The sequence below is a fragment of the Corella eumyota genome, chromosome 1 (genome assembly GCF_963082875.1).
Source record: "Corella eumyota chromosome 1, kaCorEumy4.1, whole genome shotgun sequence".
Lineage (NCBI taxonomy): Eukaryota > Metazoa > Chordata > Ascidiacea > Phlebobranchia > Corellidae > Corella > Corella eumyota.
In genome coordinates this window covers 5,719,269-5,743,820 of record NC_137490.1, presented here as the reverse complement: position 1 = coordinate 5,743,820, position 24,552 = coordinate 5,719,269, and the positions used below count along the sequence as shown (strand labels likewise).

Genomic DNA, 24,552 nt, shown 5'->3' with positions numbered 1-24,552 from the left:
GTTTCAACTGCTTGGATGGGCGGCTAGTAATATCGGGCAAACAAAAATGCGATGGCGTGATTGATTGTTACGATTTGTCGGACGAATGCTTTTGCGAAGATCACTCAATCTCAACGTGCAGTTCTATTTGCACACATGCTTCCACCTACGACAGGCAATTAACGATTGATGGACTCAACGATTTATAGTAAGCTTAAAGTTACAACGTTATTTTTGAATTGTTCATAATTAAATAATTACGTTTTTGACTGTTTTTTTTTCCATATCACCTTAAGGTGATAGGTTTTATATTTTTTATTGGAAAAGGGTGTGCTGTTTTTGACGTGTTTTGAGGTATCCGTAAACGCCAGGCTCCGACGCCAGGCTCCGACGCCATGACCGGTTCGCCAAACTACCGGACTTGACTGGTTTTAGTGTCGTACCCAATTCCAAAGGTGTTTAATTCCTTTATTTTGTAGCTCAAACGATACAGCTCTAACACAAGATCTAAGTGGTCATGACAGTTTTTTTCCGAGCACAACTTTATACGAGCTTCCATCATCTGTTTTAAAGTGGTGCATGTGCTCGCCTGGACAATTTGATTGCGAAAATGGCATTTGTCTTGACATTTCAAAGATATGTGACAATGTAAACGATTGTAATGACACTGCAGATAACTCACTTGACGAACGCCACTGTACAAACCATGAAATAGCAAAAGAAAATACAATACTCTGTCCCGGTAACGTAAAGAACACAACATTAATCAGAGCTGTGGTTTGTGATGGAAGGCCTGAATGCCTTGACCTTGCTGATGAGTGTAGCGAAAATTGCAACTTCACTCTACCTTTTTGTGACATTAAATATAAGCTGGGAAATTCAGGCCCGCCCTTTGAGTTTATGTGCAACGTAAAGTAAGTTATTTAAAATAATTTTCTTGCAGTGTTAACCAAACCTAAAATTCATATTGTTATATATTACAGAAACAAGCATACGTTTTTTGATGTCGGCCTGTTATGTGATGGAATGTGGACAGATTGCTTTCCCCGAATCGATGTCGAAGAGATGGGTTGTCCGGCCAGGTTTTATTGCAAGAGCAGAGGAAAAATCAGCATTGATAAAGATTTAGTTTGCGACGGGGTGCCACAATGTGACGACATGTCAGATGAGCTGGAATGTGCAAACCTTTTTTACTGTGAAAATGGAATTCCGTTTTCGGTCCCAAGAAAGAAAATGGCCGACGGCGTGGCAGACTGTACCGACCAAAGCGATGAATGTCCAAAAGATATGGACGAAAATGTTTTCTCATCACGTAAAGAACTATTAAGTTCCCCAGTTCTCCGCGTTATGACTTGGATTTTCGCTTTTTTAGCCACTTTGGGCAATGCTGTTACGTTCGTTGGTTCCGCATATGCAATGCGAGGCTACTCTAAAATGAATCCCGTTTCTCGAATAAATAATCTTTTATTACTGAACCTGTCTATGGCTGATTTTTTAATGGGACTTTATCTTATAACTTTGTTGTACCATAGTCTATATTTTTCCGGTCAATATTGCAAACATGATAAAATGTGGAGAACAAGCAGCATGTGTAGCCATTTGGGTGCACTAGCCTTATTATCAAGCGAAGCTTCTGTGTTTATAATAGTATCATTGACATCACTTCGATTGTATTCTGTTTTACAGCCGTTTAAGGTAAAGAACATGCCAATTTACATTCCAATAGTTGGCCTAGTTTTTTCTTGGTTAGTAGCCATTGTGCTGAGCGCGTCACCTTTGTTAAAATCACTCAAAGACTATTTTATTTCTGCCGTCCATTTAACAACTAACTTCGCGGGTTCAGACTTGATGAACAAGCAAGAATTTTCGAGATTTATACACCGACTGGCGATCACGAAACCAACTAACAACATACCCCCCGTGACGGAATCCTGGGATAAATTAAGTCATTACCTTCGTAAAAATTATAAAAAGTATGATGTTAAATTAAGTGGGTATGTAGGTTACTACAACGAAAACAGCGTGTGCCTTCCAAAGTTTTATGTTTCCTTGGGCGATGCGAGCTGGGAGTATTCTTTTGGCATAGTTACATTCAACTTTATTGCGTTCTTGTTTGTTTGTGTTGCCTATTGGATCATATTTCGTCGAACAACTGCGGTCAGCAACACTAAATCGAAAAAACTAAGAAAAATTCAAACTAGAATCATGTTACTCATTTTGACTGATTTTTTGTGCTGGATGCCGTTAACCATAATGGCCACTCTTCAACTAGGCGGGGTGCAAATCCCTAACATCGCATATGCAATTAGTGCAGTTGTTTTGCTACCCATTAACAGCGCTGTCAACCCGTTATTATACTCTGATATTACCTCAGGTCATCTTATGTCAATGCTTAGGCTATTTTCAAGTGCTAGCTTCAAAAGTTGCCTGCCTTGCAGAAGATTGTTGCGCTTAATCGGCCGAGACAACGGAGGAGATAATTGTGAAATCGATAAGCAGTCGGGTGTTTACATAGGAACCCACATGTCGTTAAAACCTGCTTGTGACCGATCGAAATGTGACAACCCACAAACCGCGGTCTCGGAATTTAACTCGTAAAAATTCAGGCTAAACGTATTGGGGATTGTTAAGCTACATATACAAATACTATAGCAAATAAACCTATTAAAAAAGCTCGAAATTAAAGGCATTTGGGCATACCTACAAGGCCTAACTTGCAATACAAACTTAGTTACTGTTATTTTTTTAATGTGTATTTTTTGCAATTAAATTTAGTATAGAAATGTTTTGTAATCCCAAGAAAGAGTTTTTTAATTTGTTGTGTTATTAACTGTCTTCTTCTAATTAAACCTTCTCAATTAAAACATAACCATGGTCGTTAAATTCAAATAATTGCGGATATAAAAACTACACGACATAATTGATGCAGATTAAGTAGCAATGAGTTTATTAAAAGTACTATGAGTGCATTAACGTTTAAATCTAGTGGGGGACTCTGGGACACTTTGCAGCATAATTAATAAAAGCCATCCCGTGCCATTCAAGCTGTTGAAAATTTGGACAAATATAAATATCGAGTGGGTATGTGCAATGATGGGCGATTTTCCAAACCTCTTTTGCAGTAAGAATCCTTGCATAGATCATAAAGTTAATAAGCTCACCACTTAAAAACATAACAATGTTGGTAAATATCTAATCTTAACATAGTCCTAAAAGAACTATTTATTTTTTTAATTAGACCTGTAGGATTCATGTGCATCAAAACCCCCTCCAACCACGTCTTGATCTTGTCCAAAAAGCCAAACTCCACCCCCCCTGATTGCCCCCGGCCCCCCATCATAATTCATAAAACCTACCAAAAGACCGTTTACATAAAGTCCAACAAAGTTGTCAGGCAGCGAGAACATTACACAAAAATGATTCTAAAAAAGTAAAATTTTTAATTCTTATTTATTCTCAATTTTGGAAGGTCAACTTAACGACCTAAACATAGAGTAACATCAGTTACCCCATCCTGATTCAAGTTAACTTGAGCAGTTTAAGATATTATAACTTATAGTTGCCTAATAATTAAAAGCTGCTGATTAAGTATTGACTCAGAAGAGGGTTAATACCCTTTAGAGTGCCTTACTCAAGGCTACTACAGCTTGAGAGCAGCAGGGATCGAACCAAGGCCCTATGTAAAAAAGTCAAGTGTTCTGACCGCTACACCACGCTACCGGAATATAAAGTTAAAACATATTTTTTTGTTAAAATAGTGGTAGGATTGCAAAAATTTAAGCAACGATTTTCTTACCAGTATAGACGCGTCGTGATTTGTAACAAAATGAAAGCTGTAGTTGTCATCTACATACACGAAAACTTTTCCATCTTCCGTGGCCAAAACAAACTCATCGTCATGACCCGGAGTTGCATATGACACAAAACCTCGGTCGACGCTCGCATTTAGGCTTTTTTCCCAGACACATAAAGTCATTTCGTTCATGTAGGGTGCACGCTCCGGCAGGTACCGGATCCAGTCGGTCACCTGATCCTCGATGACCGGAAAATTCATCCGAAGATTATTAGGAAAATAAGAACTGACTAAAAAATAAAACAATTTTATTTGAAAGTTTACCATTAAGCCCAATGAAAGTTGTTTTGATTCCTTACTATGTCGTTTAGCTGCCTCCGACATTGACAAACAAATTAAAATACCCAAGACTAAGTGCATCGTCACGTGCTTTATCGAATCTTTAACTTAAATCTGTAACTTTCGTTAAATCATATTACAGGTAAATGTAACCTCCATAACTTTATATATCACGTTTATTTCACAGTTGGGAAATAACAACATGTGAATTAGGCCAGTCCATCTTGTACACAATCGTGTATAACTTTTCCTATAACTTGTATTTTCTACTCAGTTTCCGATCACAAACTTTTACAAAAGCAAAAACTTTTTCCATTTTCAACAAAAGACAACGAGGTATCAATATAGGACATAATAACATTTATAAAAACTTAACGTTGTATTCGGCCCAAAAGCCTAAAAAAACACTAGTTAATTATATAACAAAAATTGTATTATTGCTATCAATTATATTGATATAAAAATAGATGTAAAGAGTTAGACGGTGGGCAAAATACTTAACGACATTAATCAATAATTTGTTTTGCAAAATTTTTAAAATAATTTTTTTTATCAAATAATTTTTAATCTTGAATATTTTACGACCTAATTTAATAGGCCATTAGATACCTTAATGGTGAAATGGCTATTATGTCAAAATAATTTTCAATATTACCTTAACAAACCTATATATAAGCTTAGGTTTAGTGTGAACATCAATTTAAACTATTAGCCTATTTCACACATAATTCAACTTCCTGTTTAGCAAAAAATTTCAGAATTCGCCCAGAAAAGTTTGAAAGCATTTCGGGACAGGTTCTCTTTATGAAAAATGAATATCATTCAAACATTAGGGTTTAAGCTATTTGTTTCTTTAATTACTTTAAGCAGCGGTAAATATTGTTTTGTAGTAATAACGTATGTATATCTAGGTTGCTCTATTTTAAACTAAAGCTATATTTTTAGTTTTATACGTATAGCTGAAACCAATAGAGCACAAATTTTGCATTAGAAAATATAGATGCTAAGAATTTTTTTTTGCTACCTATTTAAAATAAACTTTAAAGAAATAAAATAATTGCTGGGTTATAGTTTTTAAAGGTTAATAAATTTCAGGTCAAAAGAAAGATGAATTGTTTTACCCGCACGGCCTTCGAATGGTTTTACCAACTATTCCAGACCAGACAACAGACTACTTCAGATACTTAACAGAGCGTGCTCCCTACATGAGTGAAATGACTCTCTGTGCTTGGGTAAAAAATCTTAACCCATCACCAATTCGATATTTTGTATCATATGCGGCACCAGGCGAAGTATATCAGCTAATTATAGCTACTAGTGAAGGATGGGTCCGTATATATTTGGACGACGGAGATTATTATTTAAGAAGTAACCACGACGTTAAAAAAAGAGTAAGTTAATATTGCTTGTTAATTATTATATATTTAACAATTATATGCAAATTATTTTATTTTTTAGAATCACTTCTGCATTTGGTTCTCCCAAACTCTAGACAGCACTGGTTTCTACCTAAACGGGATAATAGAAAACTCTGAACAGTATTATGGGAGTCCATTGGCGATAAGAGGAGGCGGAGTTTGGATATTTGGTCAAGAGCAAGATACCTTGGGAGGGGGTTTTGACCCTGGCCAGTCATTTAGGTAAAAAATGTGCACAGAGTAATAATATGAAATATTGTAAATCAAATGAATTAAAAGCGCATTCATGTGTTATAACAGGCTCTGCCTTTGCTTAAATTAAAGTAAAATATAAAGTATCGGTAATTTTAAAAACGTCCAAAATTAAACTCTAATTAAAAAAAGCTTTGTTTTTTAACAGTGGAGACATCACAGATTTTGTGATTTATCGTAGAATTCTATCGAGAGAGGAAATTTACAGAATTGCCTACATGTGCAAATATCCTTACGATACTTACATCAGTCCTCACTTCGCTCAACTAGAATGGCACGGAGACGCTTACCTTAATTATACTGCTCCTTGTTTAAAAGTTCCACCTCCATGAATGTAAATAATGTTGTGTTAAAAAACTTTATATAAAAGAATGATAATTTTTTTTTGTGATTTATCTGATGTTTATTAAATAAAATATATATTAATGTATTTCAAATGAGTGGAATTATTTTTTTTTTTTGGTAATCACCAAAAAGATAAAATTTTCATAAGTCTATTGTTTATAACACATCGTGTTAGGAATTTTTTATTTAACAAATTAGACTAATCTACTAAAGTCAAGTAGGTGAGATGACAATTTATTAAAAAAAATTCTTTTTAATTTTATATCATAACACAATTTTTGGTAACGATACTTTTATTATACAATTCAAACTGGCAAACTAATTTCAAAAATTATTACTACGTTGCTTATTCCCCGGGGCCCTTTACTTTTGGACAAGGCGAATAAGAGTATTTCACCATACCATGCCACTCCAGTTGACGAAAGGTTGGGCTTATGTATGGATCTGTTGGATATACACATAGGTAGGCGATCTTATATACTTCAGCCCTAGTTAGTACTCTTCTGAATATCACAAAGTTGGTGAGATCCCCGCTGTTTGAATAAAATATTAAATTTTGTTAATAAAATTAGTTTGTAAGTCACACCTCTTTTGTTACAAGTCAATGATTACGATGTTTTTTTTTACCTGTAAGACTGATCAATATCAAAACCTCCTCCAAAAACGTCCTGTTCTTGGCCAAATATCCAAACACCACCTCCTTTAATTGCTGTTGGACCTCCAACATAGTCAACAGTGTCCTTAAGCATCCCGTTTACAAACAAAGAAATTTCACCATGAGGTTGTGAAAAGGTGACACAAAAGTGATTCTTAAAAAATAGGATAACATTTATTCAGTTTTTCGTACCATTAGTAAGGAAGTGTCTTAAATATCTTACTCTTAGGTTAGTGTCGTGATCACTATTAAAGCTGTATTCATCGTCGTCCACAACCACGTTAACCCCGCCGCCATATGTGGATACACCAAAATGATCAGCGTCACCCATTACTGCGTAGGAAACAAAATATCTACGATTATCTGGGTTGAGATTTTTTTCCCAAACACAAAGAGTCATTTCACTCATATAGGGAGCCCGCTCTGGCAAATATCGAAACCAGTCTGTGTCCTGATCTTCAACGGTTGGCAAAATTAAGCGAAGATTATGGGGCGTATAATAACCTATAATTAAAAATGCATTTATTATTTAGGAATCCTTCTTTTAAAGTAAATTTGTTATTTTAACACTTAGTTACAAAAAAAAGACAATTTTAAATAAATTTCTTACTGGATTTAGAAGTTGATTCTATAACCACGAAAAGTTGAAGTAGTTTAATAATAAAAATTAACATTGTAGGCTTTTGTTCTGTCTGTCCTCTTCTTTTTATATTGTATTACTTAGGTCAAAAAAATATACAACCTCTCTGCAGAATTACACTTTTTAAATGCAAAAAGTTTAACAATTTCTATATAAACAGGAAGTAAAATTGCATGTGAATGAGGTAACAGGTAATATTGTGTGATTTGACCTGATTTTGATTAACGGGTTTTGTTAACGTATTATGAAATAAATTCATTTTAATAGCACAATATTTACAAAATATAAATGGTTTATTTCAACTCTACGCATTAATAAAAGCCCTAATTGCATAAATGAACGTTTAATAAAAAAAAAACATTTTAATTTTAAAATTGTTTCGGCACCGTGTTGGGGATAAACCTAGAAAACCATTTACACGCCTCATTGCACGTCTCCTTGGCGCTAGGGAAGCGCATTTTTAGACTTTGTTTCTTTACACGTTTATAATTCAATTTAGCAAACTTAGTAAAAACCCTTTGTAAAATCATCAACAAATTTTAAATGGAGTTAGAACACGAAAAAAATCCGGATGCAGATTTTGTATTACATGGAAAAAAAACTCCGATAAGGTAACTATATAAAAATGATTCTTAATTTCTTGCTAAAAAAGTAAAAATAGTTTTACTGTCTGACTGTTTTAAAATTTTTTATATTTTATTAAGTGACTATAATAGCATGACTGGTGCTTTAAAGCGTAACTTAAAATTATGCAATTTTTAAATGTTAATGGACATATTTTTAGAGTAAAAGAAGATGAACACTTGTCGAATTCTCAAAAAACAATTTCAACAAAAAATTTAACGACATCCATGAATTTAGGTTCAACAAAATATAATCCAGGTAAACTTAAAGAAAATTGAATTTAAATCAACTTGACTTAAATAAATTTAAATTTGATTTTTATTTATTTTATGTTTCCCATAGCATTGTACAATAAGACTGTTCCAAACATAACTGACCTTGAACGATCAATCAACGAATTAAAACTTGATTTAGAAGAACTAAATGCAAGCTTACATTCAAATAAAACCAGAAGTCAAGTTTTTTTGGGGCGTGATCTAAATAGTCCATTACAGAATGAATTAAGGTGAGGAACAAATAAGATTAAAAAAATTTATTTGTGAATCAATATTTAATACAAAACAATTATGCTAAATAAACTGGCAGCATAGTGTTGTGGTCAATACACTTGTTTTTACTAGATGAGGCCCTTGGTATGATCCCCACTGGTCTTCAGTATGGCGCTATAATCAGTATTAACTCCCGTTGAACCAAATTGTAATCAAGAGGTTAAAACTAGCGGGCAATGATATTAATTAATATTCTAAACTGCCAAATTCAACTCAAAACTGGGTTGGGGTAAATGATGTTACTCTATGCTTAGGTTGTGAAGTCGACCTTACCTCATCGAGGATAAACAAATGAAAAAAACAAAACAATAACTAGGTTGTAACGAAACCTTTCAGTGATTATGAAGATGATGAAGATCCAGAACTGACAAGACTTTTAACCAGACAGGACCCAGAGTCAGTGAGTCATTTGCGTGGTACTGACACCCAGTGGTACAGTAATCCGAAACATTTAACTAAACCCTTTGGGGATTATCCACAAATGCATGAATTGGGGGTAACCAATCGCTCAGTTTCACCCGTGAATCGAACTGTGGGGAGATTTGGGGCAGAAATTGCAACTAAGGTGAATAAAAAATTTAAAATTGGGCAAATATTGTTCCTTTCACATAAAATGATACATAAGTGTCAAATTGGGTGTAAAACTAAACTTTTTTTCCTTTATCCAACCTACAAATAATTCTGTTTGTGACACTTTTTAGGATGTAACTGGTGATATCAATTCCTCAATAGATGTTTCAGCAAGTGGAAGTTTTCCTGTAAAACTGACAGCTCCCCACATTGTTGGTGTTCATTCCTTGTTGCCTCCCAAATATCCAGTCCGTAACCAGGATAGAATGAGGTCAAAAACACCTGTAGCAAGGTAGCCATTTGTGACTTAGTAAGATTATCAAGTTGCCTACAACATATGTGGTTTTTCACATATTAAAACATGTGCTTTAAATTTATTTTAAACCAAGTTGGCTAAACAACCCACTGAAAATCAAAACTTAAATATCCATTACAGATCCGCAGATTTTACATCAAGTCACGTTTATGCCACCTCGCCCAAAATGAGAAGAAGTAAATCTTGTGTTCCTCCTCAGGACAGATCTCCTTTACCAGTGTGGATGCCGACTTCTAAGCATGCTAACGCAAGTGCACAGTCACCACCAAAATTCAGTGATAAAACAAGGTACATTTGTAAGAATTTCTTTATCATTTATGATAATATTGGGCTGACAGTTATTTTAGCAAGTTTGTGTTGCAATTTTACCAATTTAAATTTTAACTTTAGGAAAAGACGACCAGCAAGTGCAAGTCAATTAAAATCCCGCAGTAAAATTAATTTGTCAGCCTCCTTACCCTTGCCAGAAAAAAATTACCACACAACAAAAAGAGAACCATACATTAGACCCACCGTAAGAAGATAAACTAAGAAATTTAAAAAAATATTTTTATTTTGTTTTAATGACAACCTTTCTTAAAAGGTTCAACCAAGTCCAGGACATTTGGAACTTTCGTTCTTAAGGTCAGCCGATCAAATAGACACCAGAAGATCACTTGTTGAAAATTCGCCTTACCAACAGCAATTGGCCAAGTAAAGCTACGTCTTTTATTTGCAGTCAACCATTTCATGACTACATGACATTAACTGACTTACATCCTTTTCAGACTTCGTTTGGAGAGGCTACGTGTGGAAGAGGCATACATGTTACAACTAAGGAGAGAGGCAGAATTAGAAAGAATAAGAGGGCCTAAACCTAAGTGGTAATACATGTTAAATTTTCCATGAAAATGAATACAAAGATGACACGGAATTAACCAAAGTTAGATTTATTAATTATTTAAATTTTAGGTATGAAAGTGCTGGGCCAGAGTTCCATTATGAATGCAATAAGAACACAACTCTACACAAAACAAGAGAGCATTGGGGCGAAACTATGAGATACAGAAACCACCTTTTAGATGCCTCCAATGAGTTTACAACCAACATGAAAGCACCTGTTCCAACCCTTTCACAGTAGCTCATTGGACTTTACCTAATCAGCAGATCATGTTCGAAATTCCAAATGCTAATTCATGCTAGGGCATCACACATTAAGAACAGTATTATTATTGTTGCACAAGCGTTCTATTATAATTGTAGATCAAATTTTTTATGATTTTTATGTGATAGTGTTTAAATAGTATTATAGAGTTTTAATCACTGTAGTTAGTGTAGCTCAATAGTTTTTGTGCACTTTATCATTTTTATTTAATAAATCTAAAAAAATTCCCGAATTTAAAAATTAAATCCTTGATCTCATGTTTTCATAAACAACTCGATCCTAAAAATAAAATGTTTTTATTATTATTTTAATTTATATATATAAGGAGGAAAAAAACATTTGTGATCAAGACTTAAATTACCTCATCTGAAACTGAAGGTTTGACTTTACCAAATGCATCTTTAAAATTTTGTAATGACACTTTCATATTAGTATGTTGTTTGTTTTCTTCAGTAAGAATATTTTTCCATTGGTGCAGCATTCCTTGCCTCACGGCATTTAAAGATGCCTCCCTTACTAAGGCTGACAAATCAGCACCTGAATTGAAAAATAACACACAAAATCCATCAGAATTTCATTATCATAAATCCATTACAATATTTTTTATTTAATTACCAGTAAAACCATGACATTTCTCATCCCTCGCAATAGTTTCAAGATTAACATCATCCATTAAAGGTGGTTTGCTGCCATTCTAATAAAGAAATACATAATTACACTAGTTCGTAATAGTATTATAGTTTTATTTACATGAGTTAAAGTGTTAAGGATCTTCACTCTGTCATCTGGGTTGGGAATTCCAATGTAAATTGTCTTGTCAAGCCTTCCAGGTCTTTTTGGAGCAAAAAAATTATTAAAGCAAAGTGTCAAAATACAAAACAAATGTGTAATATCAATAAAAATTACAATTTATTTTACTGATAAAATTTTTACCTTAACATCGCTGGATCGATGATATCAGGTCGATTTGTGGCAGCCATGACAAATACTTGTTTTCTGGATTCTAATCCATCCAATTCTGTCAGCATTTGATTAACAACACGTGCACTTGAGCCTGCCTGTATAGAAATAAAACAAAAAATCGATAATATTAATTAAACAACTTTATTTATTTGGTTTAGTGACTGTTAAATGAAAAACAAGCAAAGTAATAAAACATGATGGTTAGTTGGTCATCGAAATCCAAATTAAAAAAAGAAAAATATTAAAATAAATTAAATTGGCTCACAAGGTAAGATTAAATTATTGCAAAACCTTTTTTTGCTGAAAGTAAGAATATTTTTATAAATATTGTGGACTTACCTCTGATGATGTTCGCCTGGGACACAAAGAATCAAGTTCGTCAAAAAAGATTACACAAGGGGAAGAATTTCGGGCTCTTTCAAAACATTGGCGAACAGCTCTTTCACTTTCACCTGTGATATATTAAAAGGAATTTCAATTTACTTTAAACTGATAAACAAACATGTTACCAAAAGTACATGGTTAATAATTTTGTTATTTTTTTACTTACTAAAATATTTTTTGAGGGGTAAATTCCTAAAACAAAATGCAAAGAGAGATATTACAAGCACCACACATGAGGTTGTAGGTTCAATCCCCACTGATCTCATGCTGTAGCGCCCTTGGTAAGGCGCTATAAACGGTATAAACTCCTGCTGAGCCAGCACTTAATCAGTCAGTAGCATAATTATCGGGCAATTATAATCTATAATATCCCAACCTGCCACAGGCAACTCGAGACTGGGTCGGAGTAATTGATGTTACTCTGTGTTTAAGTCGCGCATTCGACTTTCCTACATCGAGGATAAAGATATATACAACAAAAAAAAACAAGTTAGCTAATTTACTTACCAACATACATATTAAGTAACTCTGGGCCTTTCACTGAGACAAAGTTGATTCCGGATTCGTTTGCAATTGCTTTGGCTAACAGAGTTTTCCCACAGCCAGGAGGGCCAGCTAATAATATTCCAGACGCTCTTGAAAGACCGAGGGATGAAAAGGCCTCAGGATTTCTTACAGGACCCTTTGTTATTAAGACATTATTTACGAAAAAGTTACTAAAAATATTTGTTTAATTTTAATGATTTTTTGTTGTTGATAATTTTATATTTTTTTGCCTTTTTTTTATATATTATTCCTAAGGCACAGTTAAATATTTTAAATTACCTATAACAGCTAAAATAATATTAGTTTTTATTTTCAAACAATGACAGACAATGTTAAAATTATTTTAAAAATGAAATGATCAACTTACTAATATAGCGATGGATAATTCCTCCCTAACTTCCTCCAAGGATCCAACATCATCCCAAGTTACATCCGGAACAGTTGCAAATCCTTCTCTTTTTGCAGATGGCTGTACATCACCTGTTGCCAGTTCAAAATCATTCGTTTCAATGAATAAACTTTCTAATGCTTCATCTGGAATTGGTTCCCGGTTTTGTAGTAGATTTAAAACACTAGCTTGATCTACACAAAGCAATTTAAACTTAACATTAAAAACATGTTAAACTTTTAAGTTGATAAAATTATTTAGATCTAACAATGTTACAGTTTACCTAAATTGTTTGAAATAGACAAATTAGACTTTAGAATTCTTGTAACAGCCTGCATGGCTGCCTCTCTGCATAATGACAACAGATCAGCTCCAACATAACTAAAATATTTAAATAATATGTCAAAGTGTTGAATGCTTATTTGTAAATCTTTAGCTTTAAAAGTAGAAAAACAATCAATACTAAAACCTACCTTAAAATTTCAATTAAATGTTTAAAATATATTTGTTAGGACAAATATTCTTCTTTACCTAAACCTACTTGATTAATATAAATAATATAATACAAGCAATGTTAAGAAAATGAAGGCTTTTAAACTATTATTTACAATAACCACTAACCCTGGTGTAAGTCTTGCAATTAGGTCAAATTTTAAATCTTCTGTAATTTTTAATTTCCTGCATAAAACCTTTAAAATTTTTTCTCTTGCTTTTTCATCCGGAATACCCAAACAAATTTCCCTGTCAAATCTATAAAGTAAAAACAAACAATAAAGGAACATAACAGCAAGAACAAAAATGTAAATATACCAAAAATACTATATATATTTATACTATTTATAGATCTTATTAGAAACAAATTATATTAAATTTTGTATTAATAAATCAAAAAAGAACTTTATTCTAAAATAGTGTTATCTACCTTCCCGCTCTTCTTAAAGCCGAATCGAGGTTGTCGGGTCTATTAGTTGCACCAATAACCATAACTTGTTGGGTTCCTTTATTTAAATCATCGAGACATGATAACAACTGGGTGACTATTCGCTTCTCCATTTCCTTTGATGAATTATCTCGTTTTTGACCAATGGAGTCAATTTCATCTGTAAAATTATTTTTTTTAAGCCATTAATAGTACAAGTCAATTAATCAGTAAATCTACAACCAGACTCCAGCTTGAGATAATATAATAAAGTAAACATACACTTAATAGTTCCTAAGGTAAACTAAATACTAGTAAAACAAAATCAGAATTATTAAACTGGATATTTTTACTTAAAATAAACTTACCTATAAATAAAATACAAGGTGCGTTGTTCATAGCCAACTCGAACACTTCACGCACTGTCTTTTCACTTTCACCCGACACACCCCCTATAATTTGCGGCCCCACCAAACGAATAATCGGCATCTCCAATTGACCGGCGATCGCATTCCCAAGCAGAGTTTTACCACACCCAGGAGGTCCATAAAGAAGAATTCCCCGAGGTGGGGTGACCCCCAAAGTTGTGTAGATTTCCTGGTGACTCAAGTGCAAAAGAAGACGGGATAAATCTTCCAAGGCAGCTATGGTAAGTAAATGTAAATTAGTTACTATAATGGAAAAAAATATGTGTATGTTTATGTTTAAGCTATACGCTCTTAAAATAAAGAAGACTATCAATATGGAGAAAGATAATTGTACAAGTGATTTTATTAACTGACCAAATGGGTTAAAATGCAATCCAGAGTGGATGTTTGACTAGTATATATATATGTTACATTATTTTAAAAAAATAAATTTTGTTTGAATTTAAACTCTATAGGCTAATTTTAAAAGAATTGTATATTAAAGGCTAACATTAATTTAACACACCTTCATTTCCAGCAAGATCGGAAAATGTCACATCCGAAGTTTCTAAATCAAATTTCTTTGCCAGTGGGGGAGCAAATTCTGCCTCGTTTTGACCTTCAAGTTTTCTTTTTTTTGAAGACTTAGTTTTAGTTTTTGATTTTAAAGAAGTCTTTTTAATTTTTTTCTTGGTTTGTTTAGTCTCATTGTCACTGATTTCCATTTGGTTGTCTAAAGAATCTTTGGAAACTTTACCATTTGTCTGATCGGGTTCAATGGTTTTACTTGTGGTAACATTGTTATTAGATTTATTGTTATTCATATCAGCATCTGGTTGAGAGTTGTTGATTATATTTTCATCATTGTAAGAGGGTGGACTCTGACTGTCTTGAAATGGTCCTTTGTCTATAAACCACCCTAAAATTTTAAATATTAATTAATATTATTGGTCACTTACTCATATTTTAACTTTCTATTAGCAATTAAACAAAAATAACACATATACAAACCAGATTTAAATTCATTGTTATGTGATGGCTCATAAGATTGGGGACTTCTTGAGGGTGAAGCATTTACAGTTGTTATTTCTTTGTTATAAATTGTTGATAGTGATCTGTTCATCATATTCATATCCTTAAAATAAAAATCATGAATAAAACTACAACACAATTTAGTTTAAAATGTTAAAAACTAAAGTTAAATTTAAACAGATATTCATACCTACAGCAAAAAATTTAAACATTAAATATATATATATACACTAAAATATAAAAATACTTAATTAATTAAAATCATTCATTAATAACTAATTTTAACATTACAAAATCTTGTACACATATATACCTGATATTCAACATATTCTTTTCTATCTTCAGCTGCTGAATCTGTTTCAACTTTGATTTTTTCAGTGAATCCATTTATATTCTCCAATTCTAATACATAACAAACACTTATTTGACACTTAAACTAATTATAGCTGGGTTAAATACAAAAAAAAAAAATTTATTAGACATGTATACAGATTTATATATTAAACGAGTTACAAGCTATAATGAATAGATTATATATATATAAAGTATTAAAAGATTACCTTTTTTTACTAATAGCCGAAATACATTTTTCTTTCTTCTACCATAATCATGTCTAATAAATGACAGAAACAATGCATTTTTTGGTAGTACATATTAATGAAAATCAAGGTATATATTACTATAAACATATAAACGTAATATTGTATTAATAAACCTGTATAGTTTTTGTAAATCTTCAGTAACTGTGTCAACGTCAGTGATTTTATGGGTTTCTACGTACTATATCAAAATTTTAAAATGTAAGATTTAAAAAAATAACTAATAATAAACAAATAAATTTAACTTAAAAAAAATTAACGTACCTTTTTAATTCGATACGGAAGAGCTTTATCAAACGATGGTCTATAAGAACCGGGCATTTTCCAATTTAATGCAAAAAAAGCTTTAATAAATATTCGACACGTGCTTTTATTTATACAATCACTTTTTTCTAGTAGCTAGAGCATATTTTTTTTGTTTTTAAACAACAGTTTATTAACTGTATTTCTCTTAAGTTAATTTAATAAATAACTTGTTAAAATATTTATATAAAAACTTACTTATCTGGATTGTAATTTTACCTATCAGTTATATAATTTTAAACAGTATTGCGTCATACGATAATTACAAGTACCGGGGAAAAGTACGAAGACAATCAGCTGATCAGCTATTTAATTTTTTTAAATTGATTACATATACTTTTAACTGCAAAACATTTAACTCGTATTTCTTTTTAGTAATTAAATTTATTAGTTTATTATAAAAAGATTTTTAAAATCTTTACAATACAATTAAAAATAATGTTTTGATGACACTTTTCCGGCGTGACTACTATTAACTACGCACTTAGTTACCTCACTTCTCTTTACAATCTTTGTATTTGTTATTGGTTGGTAACGAATTTCTTAACTTCCTTATTCTAGGACCTGTTCTGTAAACTGGCAGGAGTATTTAAATATGTCAAATCATTCAATTGTTGAATACTTTGCTGACCACGATGGCTACAAATGTGGATATTGCAAAAGCAAGACGTCCGCATATTCGCAAGGTATGCAGCAAAATATATTTTTTTTTAATAAGGGAACAGTTTAACTAAGTTTTTGTGTCATTTATTTTTTTTTATTTTATGTTTTGTTTAACCAGGAATGTGGGCACACAGTTTAAATGTTGAAGATTATGAAGCACTTATTAATAGAGGTTGGCGGAGAAGCGGTAAGACAAACTCTATTGCCATTATTGATATAGTAACATGTATATTATAACATTTATTTGTTATATAGAAGTAATGAGTAAATGTATTATTGAACATGAAATCTTATTATCAATAATGTTATTGTTTTTTTGCCAGGCAAATATTGTTATAAACCAACAATGAACAAGACATGTTGCCCTCAATATGCAATAAGATGTGATGCTACCCTTTTTAAAACATCCAAATCAAAGAAGAAAGTTATTAAAAAAATGCACAACTTTTTGCTTACAGGAGGTATGTACATTTCACAAACTAAACCCCATAAATATTATTTAGTATTATGTAAATGTGTGACCTGGTGTTGCTTTTTTTAATTTTGTGGTGCATGTATTAATAGGGGACAAGGATTTGGAAGACTGGAAAATTTATTGTCAAAAACGTGAAAGTAAAGAGTCTAGTAGTAAGGAGGAAGTAATGAATGGTCAAATTTTGAATAAAAAACCATTGACAACGCAAAGTATTAATGACAAGATAAAAGGTTTTATATTTGTATAGAAAATAAGTCTACTATAGCAACCATTGTTCTCTGCAATTTTTTTATCCAACCTTTTATTTGAATGGATTTTTAAAATTTTTATTTTGGTAATTGATTAAATTTAGAAAACCAGCAAATTTCTGAACCAGAAGACTTGGTGCCAAGCACGTCAACCACTGTAAAATCCAAACCAAACAAACAAGATACTGTACCACAAAAAGGTTCTTAAAAACAAACATTAATCTTTAAATTTTGCAAAATTTTATAATTATGTTTGTATTGAAAAACTTAAAACATGATTGCTAACATGTTACCTACATTTTAATAGGTCTAGGTCCTGATCCTAATAAACCTCGATGTAAAAAAGCAAAGCTTTTACGACTAGAAAGAAAAAAAGAGAAAAATTTAGGCAAAGGTAAGAAACATTTTTTTTAATACATAAACTTTTTAAATCCAAATCATTCAGTTCTTGAAATATTATGTTGTTGTAGGTAACACAAGTGATATTGCTGAAAGTAAAGGGCAGGGTTGTTCAAAACAATCTATTGTTTCTCCGATTTCATTCCCACATATGTATCCCCTTTCTGTGTATCCTATTTCTGCAAACCACAGGCTTGAAGTATGACTTGGCTATTTGATATTGTTCTTTTTTTTGTTTAAAAATTCAGTTTGAAAAATTTATATATAACATTTTTTAACCTTTTTTCACCATACTTAATTCTTACTTTAGCTTAAATTGTTTTTGTTAAAATGAAATTTTTTTTAAAAATGTTTAACTTTTTAAACCTAAAAACTTAAATTTTTAAGACAAGATTGGTTCAATCGAGTCCCTGTAGTCCAGAGTTTGAAGCCAGTCGAAAGCTATCTTATTCACTGTATAAAAAATATCAAGTGGCTATACATAATGACGAGGAAAGTGAATGCAGTGAAAAACAAGTAAAACTATTTTATTTATTTTTTGTTTGTTTTTTGTCTATTTAAAAAAAAAAAACAGTTTCAGTACAAAGTTTTGTACTCTTTTTCTTGTGTTAAATCTGCAATTTTTGTTTTTAGTGGCAAAGATTTCTTGTTGATTCTCCATTAAACGTAAGTATACATTGCTAATCTAATTTGTTCAGTTAATAATTAAATGTAATAGCCTTTCCTAGTATTGGTACCAAAACTCTGTTAATATTTACAAAGTGATAAATTAAACCTAACGGTAATTTGCTTTTATTTTTAAAATCTACTGCCAGTAGATAATTTAATTTTAGAAATTATTTAAACCGAAATTGAATTAATTCACTTTTTTTAAATTTTTTCCAGCATATTAAAGATGGTCCAGGTAAAGGGTATGGTTCTTTTCACAACCAGTATTGGTTGGATGATAAACTTATAGCCGTGGGAGTGGTTGATGTTTTACCGACATGTCTGTCCTCTGTTTATCTTTATTATGATCCAGATTATGGGTTTCTGTCCTTAGGAGTTTACTCTGCATTCAGGTAAAAGAATTTTGAGTTCAAAGATTTTTTATAAACATTTTTATTGTGTATATTTTTGTTAGAAATTTATTTATTGAGTTGGTAACATGACATCATAATTTTTTTTATTTTTTTTCTGATTCTTTTACTAATTTCTTTAATTTATTTTTAGTGAAGTAGAACTTGTCAAAAAAATGCAACTGGAATCCAAAAAGTTTAAGTATTACTACCTCGGTTTCTACGTTCATTCCTGCAAGAAAATGATGTACAAAGGCCAATACAAACCCTCTGAGTTACTGTGTCCTGAAACTTACACTTGGGTTCCATTAGAAAAGTGTGCTCCTGAGATTGAGAAGGAAAAGTATCAGAGATTGAATGTACTGAATGGTGAGATTTTTAAAATATTTTTTTTTCGAAAGACAACTGTTGTTTTTTTTAAAATAAAATTCTAAAATATTTTTTTGTTTTTTTACATAGACTACAACGTTAAGTTGGCTTTAATTTCAACCTCTTTTTAGGTGGTTCCCCTGACGTCAGAGACGCCGACGCATGTGACGTAGCCGACGTGACGTCAACGCTTTGCCTTTACCAGCGTTCTATCACGCCATACAACGTTTACAAGCTTCACAAAATGGCTCAATATTCGGATAAGAGTCACGCGTCCAAAATGAAAGAGGAAGAAAAAAAGGTATTGGAATACTCGAATTTTGTCGGGAAAACTTTGTCACGTCGAATGTTGTTGTACAGACAGTCATCATTCGATATGTTTGAGTAGTGATAAGCCTATTTTCATTGTAATCTACTTAATTTTCAAGTTCCATTAATTATTGTCTATCCGTTTACATTTTTCGCATGCACTCTTATATACAAATAAATTCTAAAAGAAACACTTACTTGTTTTGTATGGATAACCAAAAAAGGTTTAATAAACGTAACAAAGTGAGTTATTTGGAAAGGTAGAGGTACTGTATTAGACACTTTAAAGATTTGTTTTAGGTATCGTGGTAAGTTAACTGGGGCGAACAAATCTTCTGCTAAAATGCAAGATTGTGGTTTAAACACGTAATGATACTTTGCCATAGTAAACCATATTTCGTGACTTCAAGACTTCCGCTTTTTTATAGTTAATTGCAGTATACTCTACCAAAATTTAACAAAACATTAGCGCTTAAAAAAATATGCAAAAAACGCATTTAGATATTTAATATTTATTATCGTGTGGGCTGTTGTAGCTTGTATGTGGAAAAAATGGCTGCAGTTGAAAGTGCACAAAACGGTCGGGTACAAAGCGATGTTAGGTTAGATGGTAAAACTGTGATAGTAGCTGGAAATGTGATTCAGATAAAGTTGTTTTTAAACAACTTTATTTAAATGTTCATGCACTTACTTTTTTGATAAGTAGTGCTCCTTTTTCTTTACAAATGTGTGTTGTGTTTTAATTTGCACAACAGTGTGGACTCCTTAGCGTTTTGCTGAATTACATTAAACAAAGCGCACAAGCAAAACGACCATGCAAATATTCACATGGCCAAAATCAGAAAGAAGTAAAAGAGGACATGAACAAAATTAAATTTAGTTTAAAAATATCCAGAATATCACTGTACAGGCAGTCATTCATTATGTGTAAAGCCTAGTCACCTTATGGTTGCACTGGGGTTGGACTTACTAATGTACTGTTTGCACTAAAGCGCTAGCTATCCAAGGCGAACATGAAATATTTATTACGAAATATTAACCAAGCAAAAAAGTGCCTAATCATTGTTCGGTAATACTATCTCATGATGTGCCAGTCGTAAAGGGTGACTCAAGTATTAAACAAAGGTAAGGTACGCGTTTTATTGTACTTAAATGTTGCCTTTTTACATATGTGTAACTAAGCAAATACGCTAAATCATAGTTCGTCGCAATATAACCAACCAAGTTGTGTTTAAAATAATATTTGTGAAAATTTCATTTAGATAAGAATAATTTGTAAGTTATTTGTTTTAGTGCAGCTTACTTATTTAACAATGGCTCAAGTAAAAAGTGCAAAAAACGGTCGGGTACAATGTGACGCAAGGTTAGATGGTAAAACTGTAATAGTTACTGGTGCAAATACTGGAATTGGGCTGCCTACTTCCATAGACCTGGCCAAACGAGGGGCTAAAATTATAATGGGTTGCCGAAGCGCTGAACGAGCTCAAAAGGCCAGGGATACAATTATACAAGAAGCTAAATGTGATTTAGATAAAGTTGTTTTTAAGCAACTCGATTTAGCTTCGCTCACATCTGTTCGAAAGTTCGCTGCTGACGTCATTGCATCAGAACAACGACTTGACATTTTGATTAACAATGCTGGTATTATGGCTTGTCCAAAAATGAAAACCGAAGACGGCTTTGAAATGCAATTCGGTGTAAATCACCTCGGCCATTTCTTGCTAACAAATCTGCTACTTGACCTACTCAAAAAAAGTGCGCCAAGCAGAATTGTTGTATTGTCATCAATAGCGCATACTTCGGGTAAAGTGCGTTGGGATGACATCAATTGGGATAAAAGGTATGATGAGTGGGAATCTTACCAAGCAAGTAAATGTATGAATGTTCTGTTTGCTCGGCATCTTACCAAGTTAGTAAATGGAACTGGAGTTACCGTAAACAGTGTACATCCAGGAATTGTCAAAACTGAATTATTAAGACACAATATGGGTGGTGGTGTGAAGTTTTGGGTGAGAATTTTGCGTTGCTGTGTCCAACTTCCAGGGGTTGAATCTTGCATAGGTTTTATAGAACCAGACGCCGGTGCTCAGACTAGCATTTATGTTGCTATAGCACCAGAGCTGGAAGGAGTGTCAGGGAAATATTTTGCTGATTGCAAAATCAAGACTGAGTCTGCGTATTGTAGAAGCGACAAAAATGCGGAAAGGTTGTGGAAACTTAGTGCGGAGTGCACAAAATTATCAAAAAATGGTTAAATTTAACATTTCATGCTGGCCAAGCTTTATTAAAACATGCACTTTTTTAAAATTACCATTCAACAGTTCAAAGCAAAGCAGAATCGATTTACTTCTGTGTTTTGCATGTTTATTCTTTAGTCAAAGGTTTTTTGATTTAGCAGGAATGAATTTAAACACCTGATGTACATAAATTTTTCGGATATTACACCTGCACAATTAAAATAAACTAAGTTTAACTATTTATACTTTTCATTGTAGTTTTTTTAAAGATACGCTTTACAAATTTGTTTTTTGTTTGAACAACGTTGACTGCATGGCGTCTTAAAGAGTCATAAAAACAATATAATTAAATTATTTATATTAAAGTTATAACTTGTCAAAAAGGCATTCTTTAGAACGTATTTCTTTTATCAAGTTTCACATAATGGCTAAATATTCGTAATATGATCATTGGCTAAAATAAAAAATCTATAAGAAATATTTTTTAAATTCTTAAAATTTGTTGAAAAACTTTATCACGACAAATGTTGCTGTACAGACAGTCTTTCCGTTAAGTTGTGTTAAGCTTAATTGCATACTAGCTTGTTAGATCACGAAGTTGCATCAATTATTGTACATTCTTTTGTATTTTTCGCATACCGTCTACAATTACTAGATTTGTATAACTGATAAAAACTTTTTTTTAAATGTTAAAAATTAACTTTTTTTATTGGGTTGATGGCTTCAAGTCATTCATTTTACAGGTATGTTTGCACTGGAATGGCTAAGTTACCCGAGGCGTACATAAAATACTTTCCACGAAATATTACTCGAACCAAAAATGTCTAATCATGGTTCAGTAGTCCTATACTTAGCTATAATCGAGTGGTTAGCCTTAAGTCGTGATTCAAAATTTTAAACAATGTTATAGGTCAGTATACCATTTTACTTTTAATATTGTCTTTTAACGTGTTTGTAACTGGGCAACCGCTAAATCACAGCTAATCGAAATGCAACTACCCAAGTAGTGTTAAAATATTTAGTATTTATAAATAATTTTGCTACAGTGCATCTTGTTTATAGAAAAATGGCTGAAGTAAAAAGTGCGAGAAGGGGTTGGGTGCAAAGCGATGTCAGGTTAGAAGGTAAGACTGTAATAGTTACTGGTGCAAATACCGGAATTGGGCTGCCTACTTCTATAGACCTGGCCAAACGAGGGGCCAAAATTATAATGGGTTGCCGAAGTGCTGAACGAGCTCAAAAGGCCAGAGATATAATTATACAAGAAGCTAAATGTGATTCAGATAAAGTTGTTTTTAAACAACTCGATCTAGCTTCACTTGAATCTGTTCGCAGGTTCGCAGCTGACGTCATTGCATCAGAACAACGACTTGATATCTTGATTAACAATGCTGGTATTATGGCTTGTCCAAAAATGAAAACCGAAGACGGATTTGAAATGCAATTCGGTGTAAATCATCTCGGTCATTTTTTGCTAACAAATTTGTTACTTGACTTACTAAAAAAAAGTGCCCCAAGCAGAATTGTTGTACTGTCATCGGTATTGCATTCTTCGGGTAAAGTGCGTTGGGATGACATCAATTGGGATAAAAAGTATGATGAATGGAAAGCTTACCAAGCAAGTAAGTGTATGAATGTTCTGTTTGCTCGGCATCTTACTAAGTTATTAAATGGAACCCGAGTTACCGTGAACAGTGTACATCCAGGAATTGTCAATACCGAGTTATTTAGGCACAACATGGGCAGTGATGTGAAGGCTTGGGTAAAAATTATGCGTTGCTGTTTTTACGTTCCTCTGTTTAAAACTTACATTGGGTATAAGGAGCCAGACGCGGGTGCTCAAACAAATATTTATGTTGCTATAGCACCCGAGCTGGACGGAGTGTCAGGAAAATATTTTGCTGATTGCAAAATTGTAAATGAGGCTGCTTATTGTAGAAGTGACGAGAATGCAGAAAGGTTGTGGAAATTAAGTGCAGAGTGCACAAAGTTATGAAAATTGTTTATATTGACATTCCATGCTGGCCAAGCGCTATCATAACACAAACATTTTTCGTAAATTAAAGCAAAGCAAAATAATTTTTATTTAAAAAAGCCAATGTAAAAAGATTTCCTAATATTACACCTACATAACCGAAAGTATCAAAGTTCAAATCTTTGTGTATTTAATTTTGTCTGATGTTTGCCTTTTACTAATATGTGTTGTATTTTAATTGCACGACAGTGTTGACTAATTGGCGTTTCGAAAAACCTCAAAGGCAGAATATCTCAAATTTTTTTTTAATTATTTTTTTCGTAATTTTTAGTTTCTTTTAAAAATTTTTTATTTTTTTATTTTTTTTTTTAGTTCTTAAAATTAAAACGTTTATATTTATATATATATAGTATTTATTCGCTTTTAATATGTTGATCAAAATAAAATATTTCGACCAATGGGTGTCAAGTTATTAAAGGGGATAAAGTAGCATCCTTAATAAAGTTAACACCAACGTGTGTAAAATAGTTAGTAATAAAAAAAAACACACAACTCTTTCCTCATAATATTGAGATAAATGTCAATTGAACAAGAGATTATTCTGATAAACAACGTGTTATATTTGCTCAGAAGTAAGTTAATGATTACTGCACTA

The 24,552-nt window shown here is 32.3% G+C and overlaps 6 protein-coding genes and 2 pseudogenes across 10 annotated transcripts; 5 read left to right on the top strand and 3 right to left on the bottom strand.

Moving 5' to 3' along the window:
* Positions 1 to 2,961: 2,961 nt before the first annotated feature.
* Positions 2,962 to 4,464, bottom strand: LOC145746690 (neuronal pentraxin-1-like). The gene is made up of 4 exons (XM_082564830.1): positions 4,401 to 4,464; positions 3,776 to 4,062; positions 3,220 to 3,401; positions 2,962 to 3,142 (listed from the first exon to the last, which is right to left on the bottom strand). Exons 1-4 carry the CDS (start codon positions 4,462 to 4,464, stop codon positions 2,962 to 2,964), a joined length of 714 nt encoding a protein of 237 aa, XP_082420956.1.
* A 783-nt stretch (positions 4,465 to 5,247) lies between these two features.
* LOC145746531 (neuronal pentraxin-1-like) lies at positions 5,248 to 6,113 on the top strand. The gene is made up of 3 exons (XM_082564819.1): positions 5,248 to 5,502; positions 5,570 to 5,751; positions 5,930 to 6,113. The coding sequence occupies exons 1-3, from the start codon at positions 5,248 to 5,250 to the stop codon at positions 6,111 to 6,113; spliced, it is 621 nt and encodes a 206-aa protein (XP_082420945.1).
* Positions 6,114 to 6,472: 359 nt separating this feature from the next.
* LOC145746426 (neuronal pentraxin-1-like) lies at positions 6,473 to 7,455 on the bottom strand. The gene is made up of 4 exons (XM_082564748.1): positions 7,392 to 7,455; positions 7,005 to 7,285; positions 6,754 to 6,935; positions 6,473 to 6,659 (listed from the first exon to the last, which is right to left on the bottom strand). The coding sequence occupies exons 1-4, from the start codon at positions 7,453 to 7,455 to the stop codon at positions 6,473 to 6,475; spliced, it is 714 nt and encodes a 237-aa protein (XP_082420874.1).
* A 444-nt stretch (positions 7,456 to 7,899) lies between these two features.
* LOC145764072 (uncharacterized) lies at positions 7,900 to 10,893 on the top strand. Of its 2 annotated transcripts, XM_082575646.1 has the most exons (11): positions 7,900 to 8,032; positions 8,206 to 8,303; positions 8,388 to 8,550; positions 8,631 to 8,642; positions 8,930 to 9,158; positions 9,295 to 9,455; positions 9,600 to 9,767; positions 9,870 to 9,993; positions 10,063 to 10,172; positions 10,247 to 10,342; positions 10,431 to 10,893. In XM_082575646.1, exons 1-11 carry the CDS (start codon positions 7,965 to 7,967, stop codon positions 10,597 to 10,599), a joined length of 1,398 nt encoding a protein of 465 aa, XP_082431772.1. In that variant the 5' UTR covers positions 7,900 to 7,964; the 3' UTR covers positions 10,600 to 10,893. The 2 variants fall into 2 exon arrangements, with proteins under 2 accessions (XP_082431772.1, XP_082431771.1); XM_082575645.1 differs by lacking the exon at positions 8,631 to 8,642.
* On the bottom strand, positions 10,257 to 16,224 carry LOC145764071 (nuclear valosin-containing protein-like). Of its 3 annotated transcripts, none has more exons than XM_082575643.1 (18): positions 16,126 to 16,224; positions 15,978 to 16,042; positions 15,823 to 15,875; positions 15,576 to 15,664; positions 15,242 to 15,365; positions 14,757 to 15,149; positions 14,192 to 14,467; positions 13,827 to 14,004; positions 13,526 to 13,654; positions 13,188 to 13,285; positions 12,884 to 13,098; positions 12,478 to 12,652; positions 11,926 to 12,038; positions 11,557 to 11,681; positions 11,374 to 11,455; positions 11,239 to 11,317; positions 10,985 to 11,160; positions 10,257 to 10,902 (listed from the first exon to the last, which is right to left on the bottom strand). In XM_082575643.1, exons 1-18 carry the CDS (start codon positions 16,180 to 16,182, stop codon positions 10,864 to 10,866), a joined length of 2,466 nt encoding a protein of 821 aa, XP_082431769.1. In that variant the 5' UTR covers positions 16,183 to 16,224; the 3' UTR covers positions 10,257 to 10,863. The 3 variants fall into 3 exon arrangements, 2 of the variants coding, with proteins under 2 accessions (XP_082431769.1, XP_082431770.1); XM_082575644.1 differs by having other exon boundaries at positions 11,401 to 11,455; XR_014288475.1 differs by lacking the exons at positions 10,257 to 10,902; positions 11,374 to 11,455 and having other exon boundaries at positions 11,023 to 11,160.
* Positions 16,225 to 16,690: 466 nt separating this feature from the next.
* LOC145764244 (arginyl-tRNA--protein transferase 1-like) lies at positions 16,691 to 19,851 on the top strand. The gene is made up of 12 exons (XM_082575863.1): positions 16,691 to 16,850; positions 16,946 to 17,014; positions 17,151 to 17,288; positions 17,392 to 17,532; positions 17,655 to 17,750; positions 17,858 to 17,944; positions 18,021 to 18,148; positions 18,337 to 18,465; positions 18,583 to 18,615; positions 18,835 to 19,010; positions 19,162 to 19,376; positions 19,508 to 19,851. Exons 1-12 carry the CDS (start codon positions 16,760 to 16,762, stop codon positions 19,762 to 19,764), a joined length of 1,560 nt encoding a protein of 519 aa, XP_082431989.1. The 5' UTR covers positions 16,691 to 16,759; the 3' UTR covers positions 19,765 to 19,851.
* Positions 19,852 to 20,880: 1,029 nt separating this feature from the next.
* On the top strand, positions 20,881 to 22,688 carry LOC145759355 (retinol dehydrogenase 14 pseudogene; annotated as a pseudogene).
* Positions 22,689 to 22,736: 48 nt separating this feature from the next.
* LOC145763384 (retinol dehydrogenase 14 pseudogene) lies at positions 22,737 to 24,167 on the top strand (annotated as a pseudogene). The gene is made up of 2 exons (XR_014288417.1): positions 22,737 to 22,832; positions 22,985 to 24,167. The product of XR_014288417.1 is annotated as a retinol dehydrogenase 14 pseudogene (transcript).
* Positions 24,168 to 24,552: the final 385 nt, after the last annotated feature.

Excerpts from the sequence above, each read along its gene's own strand:
- LOC145746690 (XM_082564830.1), bottom strand. The coding sequence starts at position 4,464 with ATGTCCTATATTGATACCTCGTTGTCTTTTGTTGAAAATGGAAAAAGT. Across the intron at positions 3,402-3,775 it reads ATCACGACGCGTCTATACTG|AATCATTTTTGTGTAATGTT; the intron begins GTAAGAAAATCG and ends TTACTTTTTTAG. Across the intron at positions 3,143-3,219 it reads GATGCACATGAATCCTACAG|TGGTGAGCTTATTAACTTTA; the intron begins GTCTAATTAAAA and ends TATGTTTTTAAG.
- LOC145746531 (XM_082564819.1), top strand. The coding sequence starts at position 5,248 with ATGGTTTTACCAACTATTCCAGACCAGACAACAGACTACTTCAGATAC. Across the intron at positions 5,503-5,569 it reads ACCACGACGTTAAAAAAAGA|AATCACTTCTGCATTTGGTT; the intron begins GTAAGTTAATAT and ends TTTATTTTTTAG. Across the intron at positions 5,752-5,929 it reads GACCCTGGCCAGTCATTTAG|TGGAGACATCACAGATTTTG; the intron begins GTAAAAAATGTG and ends GTTTTTTAACAG.
- LOC145746426 (XM_082564748.1), bottom strand. The coding sequence starts at position 7,455 with ATGTTAATTTTTATTATTAAACTACTTCAACTTTTCGTGGTTATAGAA. Across the intron at positions 6,936-7,004 it reads ATCACGACACTAACCTAAGA|AATCACTTTTGTGTCACCTT; the intron begins GTAAGATATTTA and ends CTATTTTTTAAG. Across the intron at positions 6,660-6,753 it reads GATATTGATCAGTCTTACAG|CGGGGATCTCACCAACTTTG; the intron begins GTAAAAAAAAAC and ends TTATTCAAACAG.
- LOC145764072 (XM_082575646.1), top strand. The coding sequence starts at position 7,965 with ATGGAGTTAGAACACGAAAAAAATCCGGATGCAGATTTTGTATTACAT. Across the intron at positions 8,033-8,205 it reads GGAAAAAAAACTCCGATAAG|AGTAAAAGAAGATGAACACT; the intron begins GTAACTATATAA and ends ACATATTTTTAG. Across the intron at positions 9,159-9,294 it reads GGGCAGAAATTGCAACTAAG|GATGTAACTGGTGATATCAA; the intron begins GTGAATAAAAAA and ends GACACTTTTTAG.
- LOC145764071 (XM_082575643.1), bottom strand. The coding sequence starts at position 16,182 with ATGCCCGGTTCTTATAGACCATCGTTTGATAAAGCTCTTCCGTATCGA. Across the intron at positions 13,099-13,187 it reads GTCTATTTCAAACAATTTAG|ATCAAGCTAGTGTTTTAAAT; the intron begins GTAAACTGTAAC and ends TGCTTTGTGTAG. Across the intron at positions 11,161-11,238 it reads GAAATGTCATGGTTTTACTG|GTGCTGATTTGTCAGCCTTA; the intron begins GTAATTAAATAA and ends TTTTCAATTCAG.
- LOC145764244 (XM_082575863.1), top strand. The coding sequence starts at position 16,760 with ATGTCAAATCATTCAATTGTTGAATACTTTGCTGACCACGATGGCTAC. Across the intron at positions 17,015-17,150 it reads TAGAGGTTGGCGGAGAAGCG|GCAAATATTGTTATAAACCA; the intron begins GTAAGACAAACT and ends TTTTTTTGCCAG. Across the intron at positions 17,751-17,857 it reads AGATACTGTACCACAAAAAG|GTCTAGGTCCTGATCCTAAT; the intron begins GTTCTTAAAAAC and ends ACATTTTAATAG.